The 20,540-nt window shown below is 35.3% G+C and overlaps 1 protein-coding gene across 1 annotated transcript in view; it reads left to right on the plus strand.

Annotated features, from left to right (window-relative positions):
- The window catches only part of DCAF13 (DDB1 and CUL4 associated factor 13), a 36,394-nt gene extending 25,388 nt beyond the window's left edge, over positions 1-11,006 (plus strand). Inside the window, exons 9-12 of the mRNA XM_044658231.1 lie at positions 5,325-5,460; positions 6,164-6,327; positions 7,262-7,375; positions 10,640-11,006. Of these exons, the coding sequence (XP_044514166.1) occupies positions 5,325-5,460; positions 6,164-6,327; positions 7,262-7,349 (388 nt within the window). The 3' untranslated portion in view covers positions 7,350-7,375; positions 10,640-11,006. The remainder of the gene's footprint in view (positions 1-5,324; positions 5,461-6,163; positions 6,328-7,261; positions 7,376-10,639) is intronic.
- The last annotated feature ends 9,534 nt before the right edge of the window (positions 11,007-20,540 follow it).

A 20,540-nucleotide genomic window follows, 5' to 3' on the forward strand; every position in this document is an offset into this window, starting at 1 on the left:
ATTATATTAACTTAGGAAAACTTGTGTGAAAATTTTTTATTACATGTAATTGGTTAAGAATTTTAAAAAGTGAAATGAAATATTGACTATCACTTGAAAAATTGTGTCAGAATGAATCCAAAATAGCCATTTTGGAATATTTAATGATAATTGTATTCTAGAGGGTTTTTTAACTCATTTCAAATCAGGAATTTTATTTTGCTTATGACTAATATTGCCTCCTTGATTTTATCTTCCCTTTTAACTCCTTCTTCCTTTGTCCATTTCACTTAAGAGAAAGGCTCATATGATGCCCCTTTCCCACTACCTTTTCCTCTGTTCATACCAATTATAAGCAAATTTTGTTCCTTTCTTCTTTCTATATTAGTGTGTTCTTTTTGCAATTCTTTCTCTCAGAATAGAAACAATCCTCCCTTGGGTCCTCTATTTTTCCTATTTTCCTTCTTTGGTACTCTTTGAAGACATTAAGGTTTTGATGAAACACTTGTTTTTTTCTTCTCCTATTAGAATGTTAACATTATATCACATAGCTGCTTAAAATTGTTCAAATAAATTTACCTTTCTAAGTTTGTTTGGACTCTTACGTTTGTATTTCAAAGTACTTTTTTTATCAGAAATATTTGCAAGGGGGGCAGCTGGGTAGCTCGGTGGATTGAGAGCCAGGCCTAGAGACGAGAGGTCCTAGGTTCAAATCCGGCCTCAGCCACTTCCCAGCTGTGTGACCCTGGGCAAGTCACTTGACTCCCATTGCCTATCCTTACCACTCTTCCACCTATAAGTCAATACACAGAAGTTAAGGGTTTAAAATAAATTAAAAAAAAAAAAAAGAAAGAAATATTTGCAAGTTCTCTTCTATTAAAGGTAAATTTGTCCCCTTATGCTCAGCTTTGTACTATAAATTATTTTTGGTTGTAAATATATTTCAGTATCTCCTCATTTATTGGAGAAGCAAATAGATTTTATAAGTTTGTGACTGATTCCTTGTGCTTGAACTGTTATTTCTGGATATTTGCAGTATTATTAATTATTTTGATGTACGAACTCTGGGTTTTGGCTGTACCATTAATTCTTTGGACTTTTTCTTTTGTGGTTTATTTTTATGAGATAATCAGTGGATTCTTTCTGTCTTCACTTTGCCATCAGGTTGTTGATTTGGCCAGTTTTTCATTTGTGATTTCTTTAAATGGTATCCAAGCTTTTTTTGTTGTTAATTGTGTTTTTCAGGGAGTCCATGATTCATAAATTCTCTCCTTGACCTGTTTTTCATGTCAGTTGTTTTTGAAATCATATATTTTATCCTATTTCTAATAACCTTTTGCATTTGTTTTAATATTTCTTGTTGTTTTATGGAGTCATTAATTTCTGTTTGTTGTTTTCTAGTTTTTAGGGAGTCTTACTTGCATAAAGTTTACCATTTTCTTTTGTAAGCTACTGATTCTCCTAGTTCTTTCTTCTAGAGTTTTTACTTTAGCATTAATCTTATCATCTTTTTCTTTTAGTCCTTGTAAGAAATCTAGTCCTTGTAAGAAATATATTTTTTCCTTTGAGACTCCTTAAAAATTGTTGGAGATTAACTTCTCCTTTTTAAGGATCTCTAGATTTGCAATAAATCTCTATACTGATTAGTGTCTTCTTTGGTTTACTTATCTCTCCAGCTTCAGTTCCTGAGCCAGAGCTTTGTGCCAGATCTAGCTGATTTTTTAGATAGGGTTGCGAACTTTATTAGTTCTTGCCCTCAGGCCTTTCCTCTTCTTGTGGTTAGGCCCTCTTGGATCTTTGAGCACTGAATCTTCAGAGCTCTTAATGGTGCTTCAGGACAGAGTTCTTGGGCCTAAGAGCCCTGGAATGCCCTCAATCTGTGCTGTATATACATTGATCACTGCTGTTCCTTTCTGCTTTATTGGAGGGGCCCTTCTTTCTTGATTCCTTCATACAGAAATCTTGTAGTTTAGATAGGTCTTTTGTCTTTCTCTGGGCTTTTTTTGCCAGACTAATGATGACTTTGCCAGCAATCCCCTTTCCTGTTGTTGGGGATTGATTGATGACTATGCAAATCTGGGGTGAAAGAAATCACTCAGATTTCTCATTGGTTTTCTAGGTGATTATTCAGTCTGGTGTGCCCTTCAAGTTTTCTCTATAGTAAGTATTAGGGAGCTGGATAGTTTATCCAGGCAGCCATCTTGCCCAGAAATCTTTGTTCATGAATCCTTTGATCTGTTATCCATTGTAGAATGGCTCATGATCATGAATATTTGTGTTAATTTCTTATATATTTGGGATATCAAACACCAGAGACATTTGATGCAAAGGTTTTTTTTTCCCCTAATTGTTAACTTTCCTTATCCTAGTTTTGTGGATGTTGTCAAATGTGTGTGCTTTTTAATTTTATATGAGAATTTAAGAATCAAGGTTTTTTTTTAATTGTTTTTCCTTGTTAGACTTATTTTTGTATCTTATATCCTGATGCTTTTGAAGGCCTCATAAGCACTAACCTGAAATAATATAAATTCCTCTTGGCATCAGTTGTAAAAGTTATTTTTTCTTTGGTTTTATCCATCTTGTATTTATATGTTTGGACCAAAGTTTCACTTCCTTTAGCTTTTTATATTGAGATAACCCTCTAAGCCTATTTCTCCTAGATAGTGATTTTGGACAAATCATTTTACTTTTCTGGGCCTTGGGATCCATATAAATGTATGTGTGTTTATGTATGTGGAGGGGGTCGGGAGAGGGGAAGAAGTGAAAAACCATAGGACTTGAACTTTCATAGGAAAGAGCAAAAATTATATACAATGCATAAAAAGTTGATTATGTTTTTCCCATAATGCAGTAATACAGGCAAACCAAAAAAGTGTTACATTTCTTCTATATTTTATTCCTTTAACCATCTTGATATTCTTTTTTTTTTTTTTTTTAACCCTTACCTTCAGAAGAGTGGTAAGGGTAGGCAATGGGGGTCAAGTGACTTGCCCAGGGTCACACAGCTGGGAAGTGTCTGACATCTTGATATTCTTAATTGTTTCTGTTGCTTTTGCCATCATTCAGACTTTGGTGTGTGGTGTTTTTTTTTGTTTTTTTTTTTTTATCCCATATAGAGCAATATAGGGAAGGTTGTTTGAACAACTATTTATGGAAAAGGCCATTTTGCAAGTAACATTTGTAATATAATATCCCAGAGACATCTGAACAATGCTAATCCAAGTAACTTACTATAATCAAAAGCAGGTATGCTTAAGGGCTATAGAGTTTCTCTCCTTGAATCTCACAGGCCCCTTTTAGCCCTAAAAGTCTATTATATCCTATGATAATAGCTTTTTTTTAAAAAAAAATTCAATATGTAAATTTTTCTTTGAAATGACCTTCCAAAGGCAAAATCTTTAATGGAGGAACTAGATTTTTGAGATAAACTCTTGAGTACATAAATGTTTTTAAATGCTACATAGAATCAATATTTGAAAACAATTCTATTTGGATTTCATTCAGTGTTTTACTAAGCAGATTACTAGATCAATAGAATTCTTACAAGGCAATTATTTCATTTGACTGTATATAGAAAACCTATTAAGTTTAAGGGTTTTTTTTTATCTCCTTCCTAAGAATACATTAGAATATTTTTATGAACTTTAGAATAGTTTAAGTGTTGTATGCCTTGCATGTAGCATGTAATCTATTGAATTAATAGACATTCAAGCATAAGAAACATGCAAATTAAGAATTTTGAAATTATATATCCTAAAAAGGCAGTTTTAATTGGTCTACTTTATAGTCAAAAAGTTGTGTTTGATAGTCAGGAAGTGTTCTTTCTCTGGCTACCTGAGTTAGTTATTTAATTTCTTAGCACCTCAAGTACTCTCCAAATATGTAAGTTACAGGTCAATTGTTGACCTCACTTGGGAGAGGGAATTTCCTCTTCTACAGCTCAGTAGACCAAAGAAATCTGAATTCATATCACCATTAATGTACAATAATGTACAATTGATTTACATTATTTAAAAATTTTTTTTTGTCATACACAAATTTTTATTGTCATATACAAAATACTTCCATTTTGGTCATTGTTGTAAAAGCACTCTCATACATAACCAAAACCCCAAAATAAAACTGTAAATATGCCGATTATATTATTTTTAAAGACTGGCTTAATCTCCTACCATTTAAACTTCACTCTGTCTTATTGTTATTGAAGAAAAGTGCCTGAGTGCCTTACTTGACTGGGGTAAACCTTGAAAAGCTGTAAAATAAGAATGGGACAGCCTGTTCTGGAACTCATTGGTTATATATAGGTGACACTGCATTAGGGCACTTACAGTCTTTCTCTTTCTAGTGTGGAAATTTCCTTCAAACTTTGATGGGAGTTTTCAGTTAATCAGGCGCCTGTAAGTCATTTCATTAGAGTTGACAAATAATAATAACTTCCATTGACTTTTAGGTTTGCAAAATACCTGGTTATTTCAGTTGATCTTCCCCACTTGACAGATATCCCCATTTCACAGGAAACTGAGACTCAAGTAAAATGACTTGCCCAAAGTTTAAACCCAGATCATTCTTGGTGCCAAGCACTTTTTTCCACTGTTCCCTCCTCCTGCCCCTCTTGGGTTTTTTTTGAGGCTGTAAAGGGACAATTTTGTGGTTGCATTTGAAAGGACTCATTTCTCTTATGTTTTTCCTTTTCCCTGGATAATTTTACCCTTTCCATTTTGTACTCTTTGAGTCTTGGACTCTTGGGTTTTTCCTCTTCCCACCCTTTTAAACCTTCTCTTTTCTAATTCTTCTGGACTATTTTCTTCTTAATGTTGTTCATGACACTTCCCAGTATAGTATTTTCAGTGAATTTTTTTTAATCATGTGTTTCACAACATTTCCAAATAGGTAAGATATTTAACTTCATTTACTGAATATTTCTTAACTCAATCTAATAGGTGCTTTTGTGACTCTGACCATTTTTTCCACACATGTAAATCAATAGCATACTTTAGTTTTAAGCCAATTCAAAAGAAGCAAATGTGTCATAACACAAATTGGGAAACATCAAATTCAGGAATCTGTCTGAGACCATCCATTGCTTTTTAAATGTAACCAAAAAAAAATTATTTGATAATTTTTTCATTCTTGGTCAGTAGAATTCATTTTTTTCTGTTTTAAATTTTCCAAGTATGTCTTTTACTTATTTGATCTTGACTAATTCTATGAACTCATGTATGAGATTTAGATGATACCTTATGTTCTTTAAACAATGCTTGAGAATACTTGAAAAGTAATGCTAAGGTATTAAAGAAAAGATCCATAGAGTTGTAAAGGTTTTGATGAGCTTTTTTTTTAAATAGAGAAGTATATCACACAAAGAGGATGCAGCATGTTATCTCTGTGAAATGGACATCTGACAACAAATACATTTTGTGTGGATCTGATGAAATGAATATTCGACTCTGGAAAGCCAGTGCTTCTGAAAAATTGGGTGTGGTAAGAGACCTCATTCATTTTCCCATTGTCTTGCTGCTGACTTGGCTTCTGTTATACTGAAAGTTTATTATTTTTTGACCAAAGAAATTTTCAGACCCAATTTAGTCTACCTTAATTACCATACTTTAGGCACTAGAGTACTGCATTTTTATCATAATGCTTTTTAAGTGCTGTGTTAATGTTTCTTAATGCAGTTTTTCAAATCCGTCTCTCATAAAACATTTTTTGTCTGTTTTCTTTAAATTATATTGGTCCTTGATTTTTTTTCCGTAGGAGCATATTTCTGAAATTCATGAAATTAATGGAGGAATAATTACATTTTCAAGAAATATAGTTTATAACAACACTCCTTCAAGAGTAGTGATTTGGAGGGCAGCTGGGTGGCTCAGTGGATTGAGAGCCAAGCCTAGAGATGGGAGGTCCTGGGTTCAAAACTGACCTCAGACACTTCTAGCTCTGTGACCCTGGGCAAGTCACTTGACCCCCATTGCCTAGCCCTTACCACTCTTCTGCCTTAGAATCAATACATAGTATTGATTCTAAGATGGAAGGTAAGGGTTTTTTTTAAAATAAAAAATAATTTTTTTAAAGAGTAGTGATTTGGAGTAGTCATAATGAATTTTGTGGTAGAATTTTTACTAAAAAATGAATCTTGACTATCAGTATCATAAAATAAACCCTGACACCATAATTTTTTTTAAAGCTTACATCAAGAGAAAAGGCAGCTTTTAATTATAACCTGAAATTGAAGGAGAAGTTTAAATACCATCCTCAGATAAGTCGCATATCTCGACATCGTCATTTACCTAAGACCATCTATGGCCAAATTAAGGAGCAACGCATCATGAAAGCAGCCCGTCAGCGGAAGTATGTTTGACATTATACTATTGGCATCCTTTTCCTTCTCTTACAAAATAGAACAAAACATGAGAACTGTTTCAAAACATGAAGTGGCGCATAATTCCATAAATTGTCTTTGAAATGATCAGTTTATGTACTTTTACCCATTCATGTTTCTGTTGGTTTGAAAAGTAAGGAAAGATCCCATCATTCTAAATTTAGCTATTCTGATACACATGGAAACATTAGTGGCCTTAGAGTTATTAAAAAAAAAATCATAGTTCATAAGAATATATGCCTGATTTAGAGTTGGTATAATAATTCAGAGTGAACTATTTCACAAAAAATACTTTGCTTCTGCTTATATTATCCAAATTCCTAATTGTTACAAATGGAAAATTACAAAATCCTTTCTAGTCTAATTGAATTTGAGGCATTTTTCCTGGTAAGAATGTTCAAAAGTCTTTTAATTAAGAGAGAGGAAATCTTAAAGATGCAGCTCTTTTTCCATATCCTTGTGATATTTGTTATGAGCTCAAGTGTAACTCAGTTTGTCCCAATTTTGAATCACTTGATCAGAGCAGGCATTTTTCCTGATAAGTCCTTGTGTTTGTAATTCTTTTACTTGCTAAAAGTATAAGATTCATGTGGTATGCTGTATTGTTAGACCAAGATACCTAAAAGATTCATATGAAGTAGACTGTAATGCTAGATAGTCTTGGGAGTTGGGGATGCAAATTTTAAATTATCTAAGGTCTTTAGAATAGGGCATTTCTATTTATAAATAATAATGTTTAGCAGAGAAGAATATTAAAATGTTGGCTACTTTGTTCTATTCTGGTTTGTGATTTTTCTTGTCAATTGGCTTTCCAGTGAAAGAATATGTTTTATACAATTATACCTTGGTTAGATGAATTTTTTCATTATATTGTGTACATTTTGCATATTTTCTTTTTTCTAGGGAAATGAACCGTATCAAACACAGCAAACCTGGGTCTATACCATTTGTGCCAGAGAAGAAAAAGCATATAGTGGCTGTTGTGAAATAACATTTGAGATTTCTGCTGATTTTTTGGTATGTAATTATTTGTTATATATAATGTGGAATACTCTAAAAATAACATTACAGGCTCTGCTTAAAAGAGAAAAACCTTAATTACATATAAGAGGGCTTCCCCTAGAGCTATTTTTTTTAATCACCTTAATTTGGTGTGTTTGAGTATCCCTAAAAAATTCCCCTTTAAACATTATTTTGCTATATTACCAGTATTTCACTCTACAGCCACTGCCTTTCAATAACCAAAAGTACACAGTGTTTGCAAGAGGAACTTTTGACATTAGAGATAGCAGATATGAAAAATTGTTACTTTTCTCCCAGCATTGTATTAATCTATGTATTTTACATAATGTGTATATCCTCTTTTAAGTGTGGTTTAACCCAAACTTCTGTATTATTTTCTATTTTGGTTTGATAATTAATGATGATTCTTTTCATGAGACTAGTGTTAATAACTTTGTTGTTGTTACTACTATTATTAGCCAAACTAGAACTGACGGCAAAAATTGAGTAATATTTAAACATGTTAGTGAATCTGTAATCTCAGTGATGAGTATTCTCCTCTGTATTCTAGATTGCAACCTATCTGCTCTTTATCCTGTAGAATTTTTTTCTTTCTTTCTCATTTGTCCTCTGTAGTAAATCTACCCAATATTCTGGGGGTCTTTTTCTAAATCTTAGAACCTTTAGTTATTAAATTGAAATCTATTTAACATGTAGATTATACATCTGTTTTAACTCATTTTTGTTATGTGACAGGTATGCCCTTTGCCAGACATCCATCTTTGAAAAATTTTATACTGCTTCTTCCATATCATTTGCCATTGGTTTGCATTTTTTTGCAGCCATAATATCAGTAGAAAAATATTTCCGTTAAGAAAAGATTTTTTTTTTTGTTTAAACCTTCCTGAAAATGACTTCTTCCTGAAAATGTTAGGCATATTCCTCCAAGCATTTCAGTCCTTTCTCTTTCTCTTCAGACCTAAGTTCAACTCTAATGTCAGTACTTACTAGCTTTGTGACCCTTATAAGAAATTAAATTTAGGGTTTGACTAAAATATGAGAATTCTAAAATAATATTGTGGTTGCCGATTTAAAATATTATAGCTCAAATCAAAATGACTTTTAGTAGTGCTTATTTACAAAGAGGTGGAAAGAGTGAAAGTAGAGAAATGTAAGAAGAGGGTAGAGAAAATGCCTAGCCTATCACACTATATGTTGCTCCGGTGTTTGACTTAGCCCTGGCAGGGCTCATTAACCCTCAGCCAGAGGACCCGGTGGTTTCTTATGAAAGGGTTCCACCTGTGCAGCCTCCTCCAGGAAAGGAAGGCCAGCTACTCACTCATCCAAGATGAAGTTCAAAGGAGAAGATCCAGGAGCAGTCCTCTAAGAATAAGTCCAAGAGCCAAAGTCAAGGTCCAAGCCAAAGGTTAAGTCCAAAGCCACCTCCAAAAGCCAAGTCACCAGTGCAAGATGCTTGGACAGGAAGTTTAGGACTTTTTATAGTCCTTTTTCCCACATCATTTCCTGTCCCTTCCTCCACTTTACAGGAACCAATTGCAGTCTTTCAATTTGTTTAGCACTTCCCAGGGAGTGTTCAGTCACCTTTGGAGTTGTGCCCACTTTAGCGAGTGACCTATAAACACTCTTACTTAGTGTTAAGTAGGAGTGCTTAAGTTTTTGATTGATTAGCTTAAAAATTGCTGATTGATAGGCAAAGAAAGTTTGATTCACTCTTTACACCCTGGACATGTCATTTGCCTGCTTTTTCCCTCAGTTTCCACAACTATACAATGAGAATAATAATAGCACCTACCTTATAGGGTTTTTTTGAGGTTCAAATGAGATAGGTTTGTAAAGCTCTTATCATACTGCCTGGAGTGTAGTAAGTGCTATATAAATGATCATTCCCTTCCCCCTCTTTGCTTACAATGTATTTCTAAAATATACAAAATAATGGATCAATTCAGTGGACTGTCCATCCTACTATGCAAGTCTAGAAAGTACGTATTATTTTTTTCAGTGTCATATGGAAACAGTTTTTGACAATTTTTTTTTTGTCATTTTCTTTTCAAAGTCTCTCCCTCCCCTTTTCCCTGAGGCATTAAATAGTCTGATATAGGTTATATCAGTGCTTTCATGCAATATATATTTTCACAAAAATAGATATTCTTGATTCTCTTTGTGTTAGGCTAAACTCTTTTGACCAGTAAGATCTCATTTAGTAAGCTACAAAATGTTGCAAAGCTTGATGCATTCAGCATAGTGTCTGCAAATCTGGGAAATCTCACCATCTTCAGGGGATCCTCTCTTCCATTTTTACTCCTCTTAACATCTTCTCTTTCAATGTCCAAGGCCTTTGGCTAGCAGTCTCCATTTTTTAAGCCTTACTCAGTAGTAATGATCAGAGGATTATAGAACAAAGTTTTTTCTATTAGCATATTTAAAAGGACTTTAATATATCTTATTGGAGCAGAGCCTTTAAAGTGGCATTTGCTCTACTCAAATGCTTTTGTTTTATAGTCAAACAATAAACCCAATGAGATATTTTTTCTCTAACACTTGTGGTCAGTTATGGACTATGAAGATATCTGTTGGAGAATATTAAGAAATGTGGGAAATAAGTATAATAGATAGATAAGATAGTGCCACACTATTGAAGACCCTGAAAACCAGGAATGCAGACTTTGGTAGGAAATAGAAGGCCATTGGTCAGATTCAAAAAAGGAATAGCAGATAGAAGCAACAGGATGTGTTTGGCAATAGAATGGCTAGTAAGAAAGAAATTAGTTGGGCAGGTCAGTAAAAAGGATTTTGGAGTAAGCCAAATATGAGTCCATGAAGACCTGAATTAGAATTGACTTAGGCTGGCATCAGTAGAAATGGGAAAAAAATGAATAAAGCTGAGAAACTTGGTCTCTATCCAAATTGACTGAAAGATTTACGGTTCGGTTTATTGGGTATATAAGCTACTGCCATTGAGAAGAGGAGCTGTCTGGTAGGAAGATGATAGGTACTAGTCTAAATATTTTGAGCCTGAGAGTGACTGAAAAGATATTCCACTATACATTTTTTAATAAATATCCAGAGTTTGGGGATTGGAGTTTGGATGAGGATAGAAGTAGCAAGATAGATTTTGGAACACCACCAGTTTAACAGAAATGATAGAAATAATTATAATCCTGTAATACTTCTCCATTTGTGACTAAAATAACTAATATTGGAAAAGGAAATCTTTAAAAATGAATATTGACGGTGTTTTTTTTTTCTCCCTTTTTCTAGAGAATCACATAACCCGGAACTGAATAACAATCATCAAACTCAATGTCTTCATGTTATACATGGGAAAATTGAGGCCTAGAGAAGTGTGAACTGACTTGCCCACGTCATACAGTCACAGAACCAAGTTGTTTGCCATCCTAGTCCAGTGCTGTTTCTACTATACCAAACTATCACTTAGATTTGGGAAAGCATCTGTATTTGCCTTTTTTTTTTTTTTTTGGTGGTATATGTCTGTTTCCAGAGTTGTCTTACCTTAAAAAGTTATTTGAAGACAGAACTTGTCTTTTTGAAAAATTTGTGTACATTCTTCCACAAATTCATAATACATGTACTCTTGCAAAACTCAATAAATATTAATACTAAAAAATGCTAGCAGATACTCATTTTATGTGCTACCAGAAAGCTAAAGACAACCATTAGCAAAGTTCTTGACCAGCATTATGTTAAAGCACTGGTTTATTACTAATTTGCAAGAAAATGTCACCTACTGAGTCACTATCATCACCACCTGCAACAACCTGTGGTTTCCATAGTGATGTCTCACAGTGAATTGTGCACAACAGAACATGACTCATTAATTAAGGACATGAGCAATTTCCTGTAATTCAAAGCAATTTCCTAATTTAGAATTTGGAGCACAACTCTAATCACTTTAAGATAAAAACTTCACTGAGCACAACCTGTTGAAATTCAGTGTAAGAAAAACATATGATAAGCAAAGTTGTCAGGACAAAACTGGGAATATAATGATCTAAATCAAATACTGTAAAGGATGGAATATTTCTTGGAGGCTTAAAGTATTCCTGAGAAGGAAGAAAAATACAGAATGCTATTCCACTATCCTCATTTTTTTTGTTCTACTGAAGCACCCTCTAAGTGAAGTGTGACCCTCAAAGTGAAGTGTGACCCTCAAAGATCCAACTTCTAACTTACGTTGAACCTTGCCCATTTTTATTTTTTTGAACGGGGATAAATGACACCCCGTATTTTCCTGTAGTGCAATTTTGGGGATGTCACTGCTACATTTTTTTGAGGATGAGGTATGTATGTTAGTGATAGGAATTAGAGATCTTTGTTGGAATACAATTTAACTATATTGAGTAGAGTTAAAAGGAGAAAATGGGTAGCCAAGATCATCAGAAATCTTCATTAAGGATGTTTTAATAGTCCATTTTGTCTCAAGCACTAAATGAGAACTATATTTCAGTCTCTGGGTCTTAAAGTGCTTAGTACCTTTTAAGGGTTTTACACAGAAGTAATTTTAAAGACATGATTGGTAAAAAGTTTTGTTTGTTTTCTTAGAAGACATCAATGTGCTATAGTTTTGCCAGTATAAGCATTTTCCCTATGTATCACAACTTGTCTGTAATGTAATAGAATAAGTGATTCCTAGTCTTTTGGAGTTTTGACACCTTGAGTTATTTTATTTTGGGGGAGCCATTGATTTTTGAAGATACTGCATTCTCATTCCTTTAAAAAAAATTAACCTTTTTTTGAGACTCTCCCTATATCACTTGAGATTTTGAGGGCACTTGATGTCAAAATTAAATCTAGGGGTCATTCTAATAAATGAAAGCTAAATACAAGGAACCATAAAGTGATTTCAGATGATTCCTTATGTGTTATATGGATTGATGTGAATCTAGCCATACAACATGCCACCTTTAAAGAAGAACATTACATAGACTTACTTTGGCAGAAACTTTTTTGCCAGAGGTAGGAATAATACAAGCAGTAGATGTCTTCATATTTGCATTTCGTAGAATTGAGGTAAAGGAATTTACTATTTAAAATAACCTCAGATGTGCTAGAAAATTTAAATTATGAAACCTGTCTTTAGGTAAAGAAAAGGCTTATTTAGTGGGCCCACATGTGTTCAGGGAAAGAAACAAAAATGTGATGTCACCATCTGGTGTGGATCAGAGAGGGGTTCTAACCTAGAAGAAACCCATAACATGAGAAAAGGGATCCCTACCCCCTGAAATAAACCTGTACAAGCTACAGCCTGACTTGGCTCATCCCCCAGGGGAACAAGATCCTCTCTGGGGATGGAGAGGATGTGATGCTTGGAAGTCATCCCCAAAGGACTTAAATCAGGTTCATTTGGGCTTGTCTTAAAATAGGTGTAGAATTGTGCAATTTCTTCTCTCCTACCCCACCCTCCCTTCAATTTACAAGTTTACTATATATGATATTTTCTAATTGAGTAAACTCATTTGCATAGAGATAAAATGGCTTAAAATGCAAATTTTGTTTGAGGCAACACATTGACTAAAACTCTCTCACTAAGTATAACATTCATCACTCAATGTGCAAATGAAGGTAGAGGGATTCTTCCCTGTTTTGATGCAAAGTCAGTGCCAGAAATAGATGGATGTGTCTTTTCTTGAGGTGAAAAAGCAGAGAGCAGTGAGACTGAGGGTGAGGATAAACCCTAGGTTTCACCCTTTTAAGCTTTAACTACATATTTGTCATGTTAACAGGTGTAGGAAGTTCTGTGCCATGAAATTGTTTTTTTAAGCACCTATGACTTCACTGATGAGCCGTTTTCTCAAAAGATTTGTTAAGACATCACCGTAACAGTTTATTCTGCCAATCTGATCCAAGAAGTTTTTATTTAGTGTTCACTAAGTGTGAGGAATTGTATTAAGTACTGAGAATTCCCAATTGTGAAGGAATATAGAACCAACTTTTAATCTTATATCAATACTTTTAAATCTAAGATTTAATTAAAAATTGCTTTGGCTTTAAATCAGTGATTACCAAAGTGGGTGCTACCACCCCCTGGTGGATGATGCAGCGATCCAGGGGGGCAGTGATGGCCACAAGTGCATTTATCTTTCCTATTAATTGCTATTAAATTTTTTTTAAATTAATTTCCAGGGGGCTAAGTAATATTTTTTTTTCTGAAAAGGAGGCGGTAGACCAAAAAAGTTTGGGAACTACTGCTTTAAATGCACGCAAAAATCATGATACATGAAAATGAATAAACATTTTTTCTTATGCTCAAAGTGGGCAATTACAATGTATTTAAACCTTTAGTTCTGAAAGGAAATGAAGTTTCTTTGCAAAATATCTTGTTATTTGAGATTCATCCATGTGGAATATAAAACTAGAGAACTTTTATTCTGAATAAAATAATAGATATGTCATTAGCTTCAAACTCATTGCTCTTGATTTTAAAAAGAAAATATTTCTGTACTGGACAGGGCAATGTGGCAGAGTGGTTCTCTAAATTTCTACGCCTGCCATCTCAAACCAGCAAAAAGTGAGCCAAATCGCCCAATAAAGATGGCAACCACAAGAAGAGAAAAAAGGAAAGCAATGTCATCATAACAATTGTTTATTACAGAAAAGTAAAGTAATTAAGATGAGATAGCAGCTCATCCCCTGTACTCAGCTCCTTTGTAGCTAATTCTTCATTGTAGAGCAAAGCTTTCCCCAAATACTTCCTGATCAGCCTGGACCAGAGTATGGATTTGAATCATTTGAATCAAATTTGGGATTTTAATAGCCATCTCTGCAATGGCCTGTCCCCAGGCTCAGCCTAAGCCCTGTTTTATGAACTGCTTCTAAGATCTCCAAACTGGATAGTCCAATCTTGGGTACCCAGGGATCCAGCCCAGCTCTGTGTAACATAGACAGCTTTACATATCATGGGTCTCTGGCTCCTGTTCAGAACTAGAGTACATGACATTTAGCACAAAAGTTAAGGAAATAGAAAAATAAGAATTAAAAATGGCAGACCTGATTTGATCATTTGTCATTCAGTTGTTTTTATAGTCATATCTAATCCCATTTAAGGTTTTCATGGCAAGAATACTAGAATGGTTTGCCATTTCCTTTGATTCATATTACAGATGAGAGACCTGAAGCAAACAGGTTTAGATGACTTGCCCAGAGTCACATAGCTAGTATTTGAACTCAAAGGGATGAATCCTGTCAAAAGACCTGACCCTCTATCCATTGCATCACCTATCTACCCATGATTTGATCCTATCAACATAATCAGCTTTAGACTTTGAAGGCTAATTGCCAAACACACACACACACACACACACACACACACACACACACACATGCTAATAGACTGATAAAACTGTAGGAATCACCAAACAAACATGAAAAGGAATCAGGTTAAAAAGTGCTATGAAGGAAAGAAAATTATCTTGAAAACTACCAGGAATGAGGCATCTTTATAATAAATTTAAGAAGCCTCTAGAAATTGCATTGGGATAGCTGCAAGTAGAACTAGATTGATTCAATTAGTGGAGATCAGGAGGGAGAGAATTCCAAGCATGAAAGACAGCCAATGAAAATACCTAGGGTAGGGAGATGTAGTGCTGAGTGAGAAATAACACGGGGCCAATGTCACTGGATTGATGAGTACTTGAAGGGGATAAAGTACAATAGCACTGGAAAAATAGGAGGGAGCCAGATTATGGAGGGCTTTAAAAGCCAGTAGATTTTGTATTTGATTTCTGGAGATAATAAGAAGGCACTGGGTTTTATTGAGTATGACAGGGAGGATGTATTATGGACAGCCCTATACCTTTAGGAAAATCACTTTGATAGCTGAGTGGGAAAAGAATTGAGACAGGTGACCAACCTGCTGGCCATCGTAATAGTCCAAGTGTTACTGGATGAAGGCTTATACCGAGGTGATACAAGGTCAGAAGAGATGAAGGTGGCATATAGAAGAGGTTTTAAAGGTAGAATTAACAGGACTTAGCAATAGATTGGATGTGGGGATTGAGTGTGAAGCATTAAGGGTATCCTCAGTTTCAAACCTGAGTGAGTAGGAAGATAGACACCCTTCATAGACATAAGGAAGTTAGGAAGAGAGAAGGGTTGAGGGACGAGATAATGAGTTTAATTTTGGACCTGTTGAGTTTTGATGCGAGACATCCAGTTTGAGATAACTAGTAGTAGAGGAGCAAGATTAGAAGTCAAAGGCAAATTCCAGATTAAGATGGTGGCAGAGTAGAAGTAGCGTGCTTAACCTCTCCTGACCCACATATAAGGACTCCTCAAGAGGACACAAAAACCAAATCCAGATGAATGAAGGGACCCCACAACAGGGCACAGCATTGAAGGTACGTGGGATCTGGGCATTTCCATGTTATAAGAGAGTGAAATAGCCCTCATTAAATGCAAGCTGAGCAACCCCCCACACACATATCACCTACAGTGCCAAAGCCAGCGCACAAGAGTTAGAACAAGTTTGGGGCATTCTTTAAGTTCTTGGCAGCTACCTGGGATCACCAGGGCCTGCTCCTGAGAGTAGCAAGACTTAAGACCCCAACAGGCTAAAGAACATGGACTTTGAATGCAGGCCTTGAGCATAGGTGCGGACCTTGGGTGGGGACCCAGTTCAGAGGGGTGCATGATTGTGGAAGCAGTGCCCTGAGACTGTTAAAGGAGCCTCAGGCAGAGGAGCAAGCAAGAGGACCACCAGGAGGCTTGACCCTGAGAACAGCTAGACTTGAGAGCCCAAGAGCCTAAAGAGCGCAGACCAACTGTGGGCAGTAGAATAAAGCTGAGAGGGCCACCGCACGATGCTGTGACTCAGGCACAAACGGCTCCACAGCTCGATAAGCAGAGAGCCTGTCTGCCTCACCCAGACTTCTGACTGAGAAAAAAAAAACAGCATGATAATAATGACAAGCCATGCACAAGAACCTCCAAAGAGAAAGATCAAGAGGAAATCTTTAACACTCGACAACTTTTACACAGAAAAAAATCCAGACAACAGCAAACAGCAGAGGAGAACAAACAAGTAATCACATCCAAACCTTCCCCCCAAAAATGAAAATTGATCACAAGCTCTTGAAGAGTTCAAATCTGAGATAATGAGAAAGATGGAAGAGATTTGGCAAGAAAAGTGGGAAATAGCTCAAAATGAAATGAACAGGTTAAAAGAAACTCCCAATTGGAGAAAGATGCCCAAGAATCAAATGAAATGATAAGCAAATTGGAGGGGGATGAATTGTATATGGCACTGAGAAAAACTTGAATGAATAAGAAAAATGGGATATTCTATACCACACAAAGAGGGCATGGAAAGGGGAGGGGATGAATACTATTATAAGAAGGAGAGGAAGAGAGCATTAAGAGGTATTATTTAAACCTTACTCTCAGCAGAATTAACCCTGAGAGGGAAGAGTAGCTATATCCATTGGGATATAGAATTCTATCTAACCCCACTGAGAAAGTCAGAAGGGATAAACCAAGGGGAGCAGAGGAGTGGGAAGGTCAAAAAAGGGAGGGGAGGAGAGGAGGGAAGGAATTCATTAGGCCTTAAAAAAATAAAAGGGGGGAATAATAAGAGAGGGGAATAGAAATGGAAGTAAACCCAGGGAGGGGACAAGGGGGACTGGTTAAACCACTGGTTTAAAAGGAAATAGCATAAGAAGAAATGGTAGAACTAGGAGAGGATACCAAAATAATGGGGAATACACAACTGATAATTATAACTCTGAATGTGAATGGGATGAACTCGCCCATAAAACGGAAGCGAATAGCAGAGTGGATTAGAAAACAAAATCCTACCATATATTGTCTACAAGAAACACATATGATGCGGGTGGATATACACAGATTTAAGATCAATGGCGGGTCAGCCTCAGACACTTCCCAGCTGTGTGACCCTGGGCAAGTCACTTGACCCCCATTGCCTACCCTTACCACTCTTCCACCTATAAGTCAATACACAGAAATTAAGGGTTTAAAAAAAAAAAAAGATCAATGGCGGGAGCAAAATCTTTGGGCTTCAACTGAGAAAAAGAAGGCAGGGGTTGCCATCATGATTTCTGACAAAGCCAAAGTAAAAATAGATATGATTAAAAGAGACAGGGAAGGTCATTACATCCTGATTAAAGGCAGTATAGACAATGAGGAAATAATAGTACTCAACATGTATGCACCAAATGGTATAGCTTCCAAATTCATAAAGGAGAAACTGGCAGAGCTCAAGAAGGAAATAGATAGTAAAACCATAATAGTGGGAGATCTAAATATTCCTCTTTCAGATCTAGATAAATCAAACCAAAAAATAAATAAGAAAGAGATAAGAGAGGTGAATGAAGTACTATAAAAATTAGATTTAATAGATATGTGGAGAAAAATAAATACAGACAAAAAGAAATACACCTTCTTTTCAGCTGACATGGTACATTCACAAAGATTGACCATGTACTAGGGCATAGAAACATAGCAAACAAATGCAAAAGAGCAGAAATAATAAATGTAACCTTTTCAGATCATAAAGCAATAAAAATAATAATCAGTAAGGGCACTTGGAGAGGCAAATAAAAAACTAATTGGAAATTAAATAATATGATTCTCCAAAACCAGTTAAAGAAGAAATCATAGAAAAAAGCAATAATTTCATTGAAGAGAATGACAATGATGAGACATCCTACCAAACTCTGTGTGGGATGCAGCTAAGGCAGTACTCAGGGGGAAATTTATATCCTTTAGTGCATATATTAACAAATTAGAGAGGACAAAGATCAGTGAACTGGGCAAACAAGTCAAAAAACTAGAAAGGGAACAAATTAAAAATCCCCAATTAAAGACCAAATTAGAGATCATAAAAATTAAAAGCAAAATGAATAAAATTGAAAGTAAAAGAACTATTGAATTAATAAATAAGACTAGAAGCTGGTACTTTGAAAAAAACAAATAAAATTGACAAAATACTGGTCAATCTAATTTAAAAAAAGGAAAGTAGAAAACCAAATCATCAGTATCAAAGATGAAAAGGGAGACTTCACCTCTAATGAAGAGGAAACCAAGGCAATCATTTAAAAACTTTTGCCCAATTATATGGCAATAAATATAGCAACCTAGGGGAGATGGATGAATATTTATAAAAATATAAATTGCCTAGATTAACAGTAGAAGAAATAGAATAGTTAAATAATCCCATATCAGAAAAATAAATTGAACAAGCCATCACAGAACTCCCTAAGAAAAAATCCCCAGGACCAAATGGATTCACAAGTGAATTCTTTCAAACCTTCAAAGAACAGCTACTTCCAATACTATACAAACTATTTGACATAATAAGCAAAGAAGAAGTTCTACCAAACTCCTTTTATGATAAAAATTGTGTGTGGGGTGAAAGGAGGAAGGTAGGAGGATAGGATGGATGCTAGAAAGGAGAGAGGAAGGTAGAGGAAGGGAAAGGAAGGTAATGGTCCCCAGCCCTGGCAGGGGGAAATTGACCAAAGCTCTTCAGGAACTCAAATAAATGATCAGAGAGCACCTTTAGGGTTTTGAATACCTAGATTTTATTTTAATTAGGAAAGGGAGGTCTAGGAAAAGCTAGGAGGTAGACAGAAAGGGGGAAAGGTACCAAGAAAGAGATCAGGGTCTCAGAGTAGAGAGCAGAGCTTCCAGCATAGAGAGAGAAAAGGCACCAAACTTTCCCTTTTATACTTTCCCTGACCCCTCCCACAAAGGAAGTGGGAGTTGTCAGGGGAAGGTGTAGCAGAGAGAGTCCTGGGAGTTGTAGTCTTCCAGGGCTTATAACAATTTCAAATGACACATTCCCCCCTGTGATCCTTTGGGAGACCAGTCTCCCCAATGGATCATAACAAACATAAATAAATTTACAATTACAATAAATAAAGGGTATATACATCAATACAAGGGGAGAATGGTAACAATTTTTACAATATAAAAAAATCAAATGGCACTTCTTTTACAAAAATATTCAGGGGGCAGTCCCCTTTTTCACAACAAAATAGATACATAAAACAATTTCATTTAAACAAAACAAATGAATTTTAAAAAGACAAATGAATTTTCAAACCAGACAAATGAATTTAAAACCCCCAAAAGTTCAAAAATTTTTCACATTCAGTTGCTCTCCTAAGCTCCTGGATTAGCACATGCCCTCCATGTGGTCTCCATGGGCATCTCCACCTGCATTCCAGGAAGCAGTAAACCTCTTTTCCCAAAACAACCTAGAATCTCCATATGAAATAAAAACACATTCCCCCTGAGAAGGATAGAAAAAAATAATGAAATCGCACAGGGAAAACATGGCTGAGGCATGAGGCATATGAATCACTGACAATCAAATTCATCAGAGAAATTGGCACAAAAAGAAGCCAAATAAATATTGGATGAAACATTTTAAACATCCAATCCTAAATTTTATATGAAAAAAATTCTAAATAAGAAAAAACACGTCACACTAGGTCTTTGAATAATGTCCAATTAAAGTAATCCATGTCTGACATCAAGTACTTACCCACTTAGCAGCCAGGACCACAGTCAACCACCATAGTAAGAAATTTAGAATGAAGGACTAGATTTGTATTTATTGGTGTGATATTACATAGTTTCTTCTTTTCTTCTTTTATCATTTCTTCTCGGGATAGAATATGGAGCCAGATCAGCCAATTGTTAGGTACTTGACATAAATTTCACAAGGAGTATGGTTCGAGGAGTCCTACGTCTTAACATATGTTAAACATCACAACCTCGATTCTCACACTAGGTTCAAGTCCTTTTTATTGGCTTAGAAGTCTCAGCAATCCTAGTAGGTTTGGTTTCTCTTTTTGACCTGTGTGCTCTTTTGGCCTCATGCAGGTTAGGTACGTGCTTCTTTGACACTATATAGATATCTATGCTTCTGTATTGATGAAATCTGTGCTCCTTTGCTGATCCCATTTCATTGAATCAGACATATATACGAAGTCCCATAATAGCAAAATACCAATGGCACTTTCAGTAGTCTAAGGCTTTTGGGTAGGCAGTTATAGTGGATATACTAAACCTACACTAATCTAATAATCAAAAACTCGTAATTTAGTTGGATGACATGTGCTTAGGAAAAATCAAATTGCACATGCAATTATAAAAAATGTGCTAAAATGTCAAAATA

This window comes from Gracilinanus agilis, chromosome 1 (assembly GCF_016433145.1).
Source record: "Gracilinanus agilis isolate LMUSP501 chromosome 1, AgileGrace, whole genome shotgun sequence".
Classification (NCBI taxonomy): domain Eukaryota; kingdom Metazoa; phylum Chordata; class Mammalia; order Didelphimorphia; family Didelphidae; genus Gracilinanus; species Gracilinanus agilis.